Raw genomic sequence first — 12,919 nt, forward strand, 5'->3', positions numbered from 1 at the left:
TAAATCAAATATAAATTACTTCGTTATTGAATCTAAATTAAATTATAATAAAAAAATTGAATTAAAAAATTACATAAAAAATAAGAATTTTAAATAGTTAATTTAACACTAATATCAATATATATTTTTGTCAAATTTTCATGAAGTCTTCAAATTTATATTTTATTTAAAAATAAAAAACGTCATCGCTTTTTCAAAATCATATAAGACTATACTATAACATCGACCGAGATAAAAAATAAAATGAAATATTACACAAACACCCTTCTAATATATTAAAAATAGTAATAGTTTTTTTTAATTTAAAAGTAAGCGATCAAAAACATGACCAAACTCACACATAAAAAAATAAAGATTAGTGATCGAACAAACCAACGAACAAGATTAAACGTATTATTAACATGGTTTAGGAGTTACCATTTACCAACAATTAGAATCATGATGGAGAAAGGGGACGAATATTATCAATTCTAATTATTTATTTATTTATTTATTTTCATATATAGTATTGAAAGAAGGGGACGAACCTCCAGATCTCCGGCGCAAAAACCCTTGGTGACGGAGGAACTGCTCCCATCGGAGTCAAATAACTCGGCCGGAGATGAAACGATTTGGAACAACAATCCGTTATTGTTGATCGGAGTATCAATGCAATCGCTCTGGCTGCCGGTATATCCAGGCGAGTCATAACAACGACCGTCGCTGGTGGTGGAGTCCAAAGCGAACGGCGGTGGTGACGTTGAGTAATTGGCAGGTCTATAGGACGGTGGTAGGTCTGAGAAGTGTGGCCGGAAACTGTTGTGGTTGTGTCCGTACATATCGTGTGGTGTAGATGCGATCGATGGAGAGAGGGAGGTTAGTTCGGTTTTATGGCGCACACTATGCATAATATAACACACAGAAGTGAGGGAGGAGATGATGACGTCAATTGTAACGTCATTGTCCACGAGAGAGTTGACTTTTTTCTTGATTATGATCGAACGAGAAACTTCGTTAATAATTTTGAATTTCGATTGCATTGTTGTACCGAGCTTAACCCCTTTCAAAAATTTAGGTGGTGTTTGTTTTTTAAGAGGTGCTGAAGTCTGAAGTCTGAATTCATTTCTGAATTTTAAGAGGTGGTGCTGAAGTCTGAAATCTGAATCAGTCAGACTGTTTGTTTTTACGTCTGAAATCTGAATCAATTCATTTCAATTAAATTTAACTGAAATATCCAATCATTTAAACGAAATTGGTGTTCAAACGATCCAAGCTCACAATGGAAATCAGAAGTGGAATCACTGTTAACATCATGAACTTGATTATGATCGTTTCCAATGTCTAATGTTTTTCCATTTCCAATGAAGGAAAAGGGAAGATTGAAGAACCCTAGCTGCTAAGGAACTGAAAGCCCCTGTTTACGCTTGGTTGGTTTAAATACCCATAAATGGTTTGGAATTCTGAAGATGGAGATGGAAAAACATTAGGCATCTCGCAACACTGCCCTAAAATTGACTCGTAATCGAATCTTTCCAATGGCAACCCTAACAACGACCTCCCCGTCGTCCTCTCCAACGCCTGCCGTCGAATCGAAGCAGCCCTAAGGCAGTCCCCAAGCTTCGATTCCGAAGGATTGAACGAAATCGATGCCGAAAAACCCTAGGAGGTAGATGAAGGAGGAGGCAGTGCATCCGATGCTTTAGGAACCGGAGACGGTGATCGATCGACGATACCGACACCGGAGTGGAGAAAGGGTGGGAGGTGGTGCCGGAGTGGTGGCGGGTGGAGGTGGGGTTTAGGGAGAGAAATGGAGGTGGTGGAGGAGGGGAGCGGGGAGGAGAGGGAGAGGAACATGGCGGAGGGTAGGCGAGAGCTTGAGGCGACACGATTAAGAGGTTTTCAGACTGCATTTTACCTCTAAATAATTCAGATGAAATCAAATGTTTTAAGCACTTAATTTAAAAAAAAAAACAAACGCACTTAATCCCTCAATGTCTGACCGATTCAGACATAAGAGGCAATTAAGTGCTTTTTTTTGAAAAACAAAGAGCACCTTAATCTTAATATACCTTAACATGGTATAAAACTAAACATTTATTAAAACACACTATGAGAAAAAGTTTACATTGTAAATCATGTTATTTGTATAAATCGTACAAACTTCAATCAATAAATCATAATTTTCATTTTGTTTATTTTTTTGTAATTATGAGAGATTAATTAATCATTTTTATTGTTGAGAGTGTTAATCGTGGATATTATCATCTTCATTATTTTAATTTTATAAAAATACATGAAACAATTTCATTAAGTATTATATGAAACAATTTCATAACCATATATGAAACAACAACTTTATCAAAAAAATATTATATGAAACAATTTCACAAGATTAAACAATTTTATGAAAAAATTTCATAAGATTAATTAATAATGAAATCGACGGATAATAGTGTTTTGCCTTTGATTGCTACTCTCTCTCTCTCTCTCTCTCTCTCTCTCTATATATATATATATATATATATACATATATACACACACATACATACATACTTGAAAGGGTTTTCTCGTGAATTTTCTTACATTGTTTCTATGCACCCCATAGATAAATTTTATATTTCCGCCCTTGATCTAAATGCAATTTTAACACACTTAACTCAAAGTAACACATTACACACAGAAACCACGAAAATCTTAATTAACATAGTTAACATTTTAATACATGTTAACAAACAACATCGAAATATGTTAAAGATAGTGAGCCGGATATGTTTCTTGTAACAAATGAGATTTCTCAAAATAATTCTTGTAACGGATGAGATTTCTCAGAATAATTGTTTACCAGTAGTGTCATTACAAATGGCACTTGTATATCATTTTTTAATGAAACTTTTTAGAATTATTATTTATTTTATACTTTTGCTTGAAATTTTTTTATGGGTCGGACTCTATATGTGCGTAAAACCCGTAAATCAAAGCAATTCAAGAAGATACAATTTCATCAATGTTATTTGTTTTTCTATTTAAATTTTGCGATGATTTTGTTTCTCTCTAACTCTACACACTGAATTTTTTTAACCATTTCGATTATTCTGTTTTACTAAAAATCACAATAATATAAAGTGAAATACGTATATTACGATTAATTATTTGCATGAGATATATATTTTTTATTAACCTGGATATTTAACCCGCTATGCGAGCCGACTAATTCCAGAGTGACCACCTGTTTTGCAGATAGCACGAAGTCACCGCATTTGAATCTCCATGGCCACAATGGAATTTTTATTCCTCCTTGGATTTGAACCTGAGACCTCCTGATACTTTTGACCTTTGGAGTCAAGCTCAAACCAATCAGACACCACCCTTGTGATTATGCATGAGATACTATTTATTATACCTAAATATGGTTTAATTACTAGGTGATACTATTTATTTATAAATTCGATACTAATGCAAAAATAAATAATTTTACAATGAAAACTACCGTGTACATGGGCTGGCTTGGGTGGTTTACGTCATTTTTATAACCTAACCCAATTACAATGGTTTGAAAAAATCTCAATCCAATATTCCAACCCAGTGTTGGGGCAGAATGATGGGTTAGTAGTTACATAAATTTGATGAGTAAGATACTTTATAAGACTTAAATTTATATAACTAAACTATAAAGCGTCATATCTAAAAGTGTTACAATATGTTAATTTATAGGACACTTTTGAACGTTTCAACAAGTTTTTAGAATATTTTTATATAAAGCGTCATATTATTTATTTTATAAAATAATATTAAAATGTGTCCTATAAACTCATCTATTTATATAACATTTGCGTTTATATGACATTTTTTTCAAATAGTGGCATATAAAATAACTATTACGACATCATATTTTAAAAACATCCGAAAAGCTTGTTAAGACACTCAAAACGTTCTATATACATATTGTAACATTTTTTGAGTTACATCCGAAAAGCTTGTTAAGTCCCTATAAAGTATCTACGGTTAAAATTTTTAGGTGTCCTATAAACCTAATGTTGTTGTAGTGAAATGCCATAACTTTCAACATTTTCTTTCTAGCAAAGTACAAAATCAAATGAGGGAGTCTTTGGATTTGTAGATTTATCAATCGAGTATCTATCAACGTTTTCATATTATCTGACACATCAATTTGTTGTTTTGCTGCAAAAACAATTTCAATAATTTTCTCCATTTAAATTATTTGTTATCATTATTTGATGTTTAATCTCTTTTAGTAATCTATACATAAACCTAAAAAGAAATAAAAACATAAAGTCAAAAAAATATATATTTAAATTTTACACCATATATATATATATATGGGATTAATCAAATGAAAACTGATTAGTTTGTGATAACTGTGAGATCCAATCTCAACCATAAAACAACAGATAAATTAAGAAATTAATAATTATGGTAGTTTGAGTTAAAATTATAATTAGAGGACATTTTAGGAATTTTTAAAAAACTCCTCTCTCATCTCTCATCTTTCCAATCTCCAATCTCTGGTGAACAAAAATAAAAATCCAGCAGGTATCAAGTAATCACAAAGATACACAATGTGATATCCATTGTGATATACAGTGGTACTCAAATGGTATCACAATATATCACAATGGGTATCACATTGTGTATCTTTGTGATTAATTGATACCTGCTGGATTTTTGTTCACCGGAGGCCGGAGATTGGAGGCTGGAGAGATGAGAGATGAGAGAGGAGAGAGAAGAGAGGAGAGATGAGTTTTTTTAAAAATACCTAAAATGCCCTCTAATTATWATTTTAACTCAAACTACCATAATTATTAATTTCCTAATTTATCCGTTGATTTGTGGTTGAGATTGGATCTCACAGTTACCACAAACTAATCAGTTCCCTCTTAAATGAGCCCCTATATATATATATATATATATATATATAATACATATATATATATAAAATATATATATATATATAGAGAGAGAGAGAGAGAGACTTGGGATCACATAAGACCAACATGTTTTCATAAGACCCGTGAGACCACTTTTTTGCACTTGAAACTTCACAGCAAAACGTTGTAAATGTAATCAACCTTCACAGTGTTTTTGCTGTGAAGATTTGACTTCTTTTTACTTTCAGAACATTTTGCTGTGAAGTTTCAAATGTAAAAAAAGTGGTCTTACGGTTCTCACGAAAACATGTTGGTCTCACGTGAACCCAACTCTATATATAGTCCAAATTATTTGCAAACCCCTTATTTATTAACAACCATACAAACCAAATAATTGAGATATTTATGGAAAATGATGAGGTTCATTTATTATGATCAGGATATTTATGAAAGATGATTATAGTTAATTAATTATGAGCAACACTTTAATCAGAAAACAAACGAGATACTTATAGAACCATATATTCACCAACCTGGATGGATCTTTCTCTCTCTCTCTCTCTCTCTATATATATATATATATATAGAGAGAGAGAGAGAGAGAGAGAAAGGGGTAGGATCTTTTGTTAACCATGAATATGATATTAACTTTGTGAATCTATTGAACTAATAAGATTCATTCTTTAGTAGATGTTACTTCAAATGTTTGATTTAATGATGAAGAGCAAATAGGTAATTTTTATATGTAAATAACTTTCATGGTATTTAATTAGATTATTACAATTTTTTATATGTAAGTTACTTTATGATATTTAATGAGATGTTACAAATTAATACTTGCATGTTTTTTTCGATCATAATCCTATTATTATATTTCAAGATTCTAGGATGATTATGTTAATTTTAACGTGAACAATGGTTAATCAAAGTGAACATATTGCAAGTTCATATATGAAATGTTCCTAAAAAACACTCAACTTGTTCACCATATTAGTCTGAATTGTATTAATAAATGATGTTCATAGTACTTGTTCATAAAAATGTGTTCATAACCATAAGGTTTTCATAAAAATGTGCTCATAGGTGTTCATAGAATGTTTCAAAACCATAATGCATTCATAAGATTGTGTTCATAATCATACGATGTTTATAGGTATTCATAAGTCATGATATTTTCCACAAATACTCATGATCAAGAATGTTCACCAATGTTTATTTTTGTCCAATTTTTCATTTATTACAAATATGTCATATTTAATTTAATCCATACATTTCAAGGATTAATGGTTCAAATAATTAATATCAGTTATTGGGTTAACAAAAGAACCAACCCTTATATATATATATATATATATATATATATATATATATATATATAGTTATAGGTTCATTTGAGAAGTGGTAAGTATTTGAGATTCATTTGAGAAGTGGTAAGTATTTGAGAAGTAGAGAAGTGATTCCAGCCCTTCATTTGGTCAATATTTGCGGCTTTGACTGTGAAGCACCGAATAATTTCTCGCATGGTATGCAGAAGATAAAGGGGCAGTTTTGTAATTTTTATAAATAGGATGCAAAACAAGTGCATATATGAACCAGTGTGATTTACATATATGAACTCGTGTAATTCACATATGAAATGTTTAGTTGATTCACACATGAACCCGTGCGATTCACTTATTAACTAATTAACTGATTTACATATAAACTCGTATGGTTTACATATGAACTATTTAACTGATTCACATATAAACTATTAGTTCACATATGCACTTGGTTGTCTTCTATTTGTATAAATTATGAAACTACCCTCTATTTTCCCCTTTACCAGTCAAAGCCGCAAATCTTTAACCAGTCAAAGCCGCAAATCTTTAACCATTCAAAGCCGCAATTCTTAACCAATTTTGACCATACGAAGGGCTAAGATCACTTTACTTCTCTAATACGTATCACTTCTCAAATGAACCTTTTCTTACAGGGATACTATAAATAACAATAAATAAAGTTTTATCAAAGTTAATATAATATTAACGACGAATTAAATTATATTGAACTACGCTAACCCAATTTCAACCTTCTTTAGTTACGATCTAATGGTTTAAGAGGTTAAGTTTAATTGGATCCACAACTGGTTGGGTTTGATAAGTTGAGTGGTTTCATGGTTTTCTATTCTGTCCTAAATAGAAACCTACAATATTTTTATTTTAATATAAATAATTTGTGTCATGATGTTTTATAATTTATATGCTATAAGACTTGACCCAACCAAAAGTATCATGATTCAATTATTGGGCTGAAAGGCCCACTAAATAAACCGAACCGTATTGGTTTGGTTAAAAAGGCCCATAAAATTACACCATGATTTTTTTGTTATTAATTTTTCTTTCCAAAAAAAGAAGAAGGAATATAACGAAAAAAATAAAGAATTTAATTAATAAATATAAAAAATCAATTATTATTAAATGAAATTGGATTGTTGACCGAAGATTGGGTAAAGTTGTTAGGAAATTTAACGTGGGTGGAAGATTAAACAAGAAGAAAGGTGGATTTGTTGATATCCCAACAACTCTTTACTCCAAAGACCTGACCATGCATGTGTGCAAATATAAATATAATAATAAATATTCAAATTTTGAATTTTGAATTTTTGCAAGTTTAAAATAAAATTATTTTAAAATAAATGCTGATTTTTTAAAAATGATATAAAATATTTAATCTATACTATATTATAAAACATTTGACAAAAACTCTTAAAAACGATTTTTTATGCAGGAGATACTGTTTATTGATGCATATTACTTAAAATTTAAAATTACAAGTAAATTGTGTATAAGTACAACTTATTAAAGCTTTATACTTGAATTCGTCTAACTAACTGCAAATAAACATAATCAAATATTGGATAAACATCTCATTTTAAATATAAAAATTCTAAAATATAATTAGGATAATCATTGATAACTAACAGAATAGTTAGTTATTATCTTTATAAAAAATTATATTATTAAACCTAAATTAAATTTCTATGTTGCTAAACCTAAATTAAATTATAATTTAAAAAAATTAATTAAAGAAATTACACCAAAATACAAGAATTTTTAAAAAGGTTAATTTGATACTGATATCGATATATTTTTTATTCAAAATTTTATAATATTTTTAAATTTATATTTTATTCAAAGATAAAAATATTATCACTTATCAAAACCATATAAAACCGTATTATATCGACATAAAAAAAGAATAAAACGAAATACTGAAATCAAGATGTATCTCGATGTATTACACGAGTACCCTTCTAATTATCTTTAATATTATTAGACCGTCACTACAATAATCTCTTAGCAATTTATTAAATGACGTGAAGGATTTTTTTAATAAGAAATTATGTTGGTTATTAATTAAGTGTTTTTAATCCTATTTTGGTTTTCAATAATTTCTAATGATATATCAGTACTTTTTATTGTTGTGATAATAAATAGTATTCTTATTTTTTAATAAGAAATTGTTTCAAAAGCCATTATGTGTTGATGTTTTATAAAGTATGTTTATAAGCAATATACGAATAATCTATTAAATGAGATTTAAGCTATAAAAAATACAAATAGTATGATCATTAATTAATACTGATATAATTATTTTATTTAGTGAATTATAAATTTAACAATATACTGATATAATTTACGAAATTTATTATAAATTATTGTAGTAGATGTTTTTAAAATTGAAGTGATACAGAAAAAATCGTGTTAAAAATCGTTTTATAATGTATGGTTTTTATATTGAAGTGGTTTTGTTATAAACCTTATGTTTATTGAGAACCCGAACGATCATCGAGAACGTATTATTTGTTCAAAATTCCATATTTATATGATTTTTATAACATTCATCGTGAATATTATAAATATAGACACATGACACGGTTGTTTTCAAATTTTTAATGAAAAAAAATAGGAGAATTAAAAAAAATAGCAAAGCATAAAGCACACATGCATGAGCATGGGCACGTGGATTCCAAGTGTAAATCTAACACTTTCTTGGTATAGAAGTGAAATGTACGCACTATGTATTACGTATCACCCAAGTAATACTTTCCAACATATACACATATAATTAATTAAGAAAAAAATAATATTATATGTATTAGACGAATGTTCGTATAAGAATAAAAGTTAAAGTGAGAAACGTAAGAAATGATACGGCCACTCATAGGCGGACCTGGTGTGGTGGCATGGGTGGCACGTGCCACCGTATTATTTCGCGGCCGAACGGTAAAAAATTTAGGTTTGTTAACGGTGCTACCGTATCATTTTAGAATGTGCTACCGTATTTCCCTGAAATCCAAATGGCACAACTAAAACTCAAACAAAACAAAACCCAAATAACCAAAACCATACTTTTTGTAATTATTTTTGGGTATATATTGACCGTTTTCAAAAGATAAAGACGCGTCGGGTACAAATTTAGAAGTTGTTTATCGGTACTATAAAAACCATATCTTTTGTAATTATTTTTAGATGTATATTATACTATATTAATTATATGGTGCCACCGTTTGAAAATTTTTCTGGGTCCGTCCCTACCCCCACTCCATAAATTACACTTATCATGAAAATTGATCTGGTACATCCCGGCATATCACATTAGTGTTGATCTTTAATTAGGATTGATATGAGGGTAAAAATTATTTCTTCTTCTTCTAACTTTCATTCTTATTGGAACTCAACCCATATATTTCTTGGTTCTTTTTATTAACCTGTATATCCAACCCGCTATGTGAGCCGACTAATCTCAGGACGACCACCTATTTTGCAGATAGCCCGGAGTCACCGCATTTGAACCTCCGTGGCCACAAGGGGATTTTTATACCCCCTTGGATTTGAACCTGGACCTCCAGGTACTTTTGATCTTTGGAGTCAAACTCAAACCAATCAGACACCACCCTTATGGTTTATATTTTTTGGTTATTATTTCCAATTTTCATAATTTCTACCACCATTAATTCTTATGTTTTTATAGAATTAATTTTTGGTTATATATCATATTATGTGGATAATTCATACCCTAACTTTCCAACATTGCTTTGTATAATCGTACATGTCACATGTGGGAGGACCCCATAATCGTTTGGGTACCAATGTGATTTATTTTTAATCAAAATTACGTTTAATTAAATAACATTTACGAAAAAAATAAAATATAAAATACTTTAACAAATTAATTAGCCTTTTATATAACCTTTCAATTATAAGTCTATAATCATGATGTGATTTATATAATGTATTATGGATATCAGTCGATCTATGAAAATATACTTTAATTGTTTTGAAATTATTAAGAAAAAACACCTCATGTTTGTTTCTTAAGTTTTTTTTGTTGTTGTCGGTTTCGGCTTGCTTTTCGAAAGGGCCCATCTTCTATATTTCTTACAGGTTTTTCACTAACAATGGATTAGTCATTTTCTTGTATCATTTTGCCACCAATTTGCATGTGGTGCTTGTTTGATGGTTAATCGTGGATATGATCTTTAGTCACATTTCCAGTATTAACTGGTCGTTCCGTCGTTACGTGATGTTGGCGGCATTTCAAGTGAAAAGTTGTTTTGGTTCGGTGGTCTCAGAGAGTACTGCTATAGGCCTTGTCAATATCATCGACATCTTTAATATCGATAATTAACGTAGATTAGTCTCTAGTCAATGGTTATAGGCGGGTGTCGGCAATATGTATGGTTGCTTACTGCAGTCATCTATCTTTAACACTGTTTATTTGAGTTTTCTCAACACTGATGTCATATATTACAAGTCCTCTTCAACTAACTTATGTTATGTTCTTATTCTGTCACACATTGTCTTTCCTAAGGCCATGACGTTTTAGTAACATCATAAATAATGAATGATAACATGTACAAATTACAACTAATCGTAGCAAAAGTCCAAAAGATCTAACATCACTTGAACAATATGGAACTGAAATAGTTAACAACTACAATCAACTGGAACAGAAAGTTGACAAATATGTTTAGTAACATCATAAATCTACAGTCATATTGAGCAAAAAACGACTCCAAAACCAACCATAGTTGCCCTTGTTATCAATAACATTCCAAACTTATGTTTCGTTTAACGAGGTTGAGCTCCATTTCAGATAAATCCTAATAGCAGCTTATGACAAATGAACCTTTGGACTTCATATTTCATTATGTGGCACAATTAATCCCTAACTTGACTTCCCATATATTCTTAGCCACACTTCTTTGTATTACATATCCCAACCCATCATTTACAGTTGTCCAACGACTGGGTTTCCAGTTTCAGGTGACAATGGGATGGAGGAGTTGCATGATTAATATTTTCCAACAAAAGCGACATTGGCGAGTGCATAATCAATCCACCGTTGAATAGACTGCATATTCACGTTATTAATATATCAATAAGGAAGGGTCTATTTGGCACCTAACTAGGTACCAAAATCAGATCGAACTCTTGTCATGCTACTGTTCTCTTCTTGCCTCAAAGTTATGGAGTAAGACATCCATTGGTGTAGTGCAGAGTCGTTTCAATCTTTTTGAGGCTCTATTACATATGTCCAAAGACTATAAATCGAAGGGGCGAATAATAATGCAACAAAATATAAAAACCTGTTACTATGTATTATATTAAAGTTCTTAAAAATTAAAACAACAAGAATGTCTTAAACAGACGATGGTTTGAGTCTAACAAATAGAGTTTGGAAGTTACAATACTTTGGGGATTGAGCGTCGTGTGGGCATTTGTGCTCCTAATTAAGATGAATGGGCGAACCAGGAACTCACGTATCGGGGGCACACATAGGGGTATAAAAAATCTATAGTAGGATAACCCATCCAAAACAAATGAGATTCGGGTTAAACAGTTTTGGGTAATTTGATTTTTGGATTATTCAAAAATCATTAGTAATACATCCTTAACGGCAACTAAGGACACATATCTAACAAAATTAACAAACATTCCAAAAGAAACGTCAGAATTAAATATCTATATCATTAAAAGCACTAAAATGCTTAGAATTACGACACCAAAAAAAAAGTGAATGGATCGCCAAAAGAAGGTCGGGGACATCAGTGGAAAAAGTTTGGTAAACCCGTAAAAGGTGGGTTTAAAAAAATTAATTTATAACTTTTTTTGGCTTTATTGGCAGTACGTGCTACTATCCCTTGAACATGCATTCGTCCATGCTCAAGACAAAGCACCCATAGGGCCGCTCTGTACCTGATATGCATATCATATGATATTATTAGGGTTGGATGTTATGAACCAGCTTGGGAGTTGCCGGTTACAAATCCACTCTGCACAAAAAGGGCAAATTGTATGAAAAAAGTAATGTACTTTAACTTGATTTCTATTTTGGATAACGTACTTTTAAAACTTCCATTTTGGTACCTCAGATGTAAAATTTTAAACATTTAAATACTCGAGTAACCGGTTGAAGACTAATTTTAGATTTAAAAAAATCAATATCACTAACCACTTTATCAAATAATACTGAGTTGAATACACCATCACTCGCCACGTCAACATGATAACCGGTTAATGTTTCAACCAGTTACTAGGGTACTTAAATGTTTAAAACTTTATATTTTAGGTACCAAAATTGAAGTTTTGAAAATACGTTACTTAAAATAGAAATCAAATTAAAGTATGTTATTTTTTCATGTACTTTGATTGCACAAAAATTAACAACTTTAATATAAAAGATTTGAAATTATTAAAACGATGAAACGAAAGATTCTTAAAATATTATTTTTAAATTGAAATCCATAATTTCAAATATATAGTAAACAATAATTGTATTTCTTAAAACATTAATGTGAAATGCACACTGTAGGTATTTGAATTTATCAAACAATAATTTATTGGTTTAAATTAATTAAATTAAAGTAATGCGATTTTCATAGTCTATAAAAATAAAAGAAAAAAATCAGTAAAAGATTCGAAAATTTGAATTTATTAGAAATATATTATTACGAAATTCAAAAAAAATTAATATAATGTCTCGAATAACGGTCATAAAATTAATGA

At 30.2% G+C, this 12,919-nt stretch overlaps 1 protein-coding gene across 1 annotated transcript in view; it reads right to left on the reverse strand.

Annotated features, from left to right (window-relative positions):
* The window catches only part of LOC112502071 (zinc finger protein CONSTANS-LIKE 3-like), a 6,269-nt gene extending 5,448 nt beyond the window's left edge, over positions 1–821 (reverse strand). Inside the window, exon 1 of the mRNA XM_025105889.1 lies at positions 528–821. Coding sequence (XP_024961657.1) covers positions 528–818 — 291 coding nt within the window. The 5' untranslated portion in view covers positions 819–821. The remainder of the gene's footprint in view (positions 1–527) is intronic.
* Between the last annotated feature and the right edge of the window lie 12,098 nt (positions 822–12,919).

Source organism: Cynara cardunculus, unplaced genomic scaffold, assembly GCF_001531365.2.
Source record: "Cynara cardunculus var. scolymus isolate 2C unplaced genomic scaffold, CcrdV1 Un_Scaffold_891, whole genome shotgun sequence".
Taxonomy (NCBI): domain Eukaryota; kingdom Viridiplantae; phylum Streptophyta; class Magnoliopsida; order Asterales; family Asteraceae; genus Cynara; species Cynara cardunculus.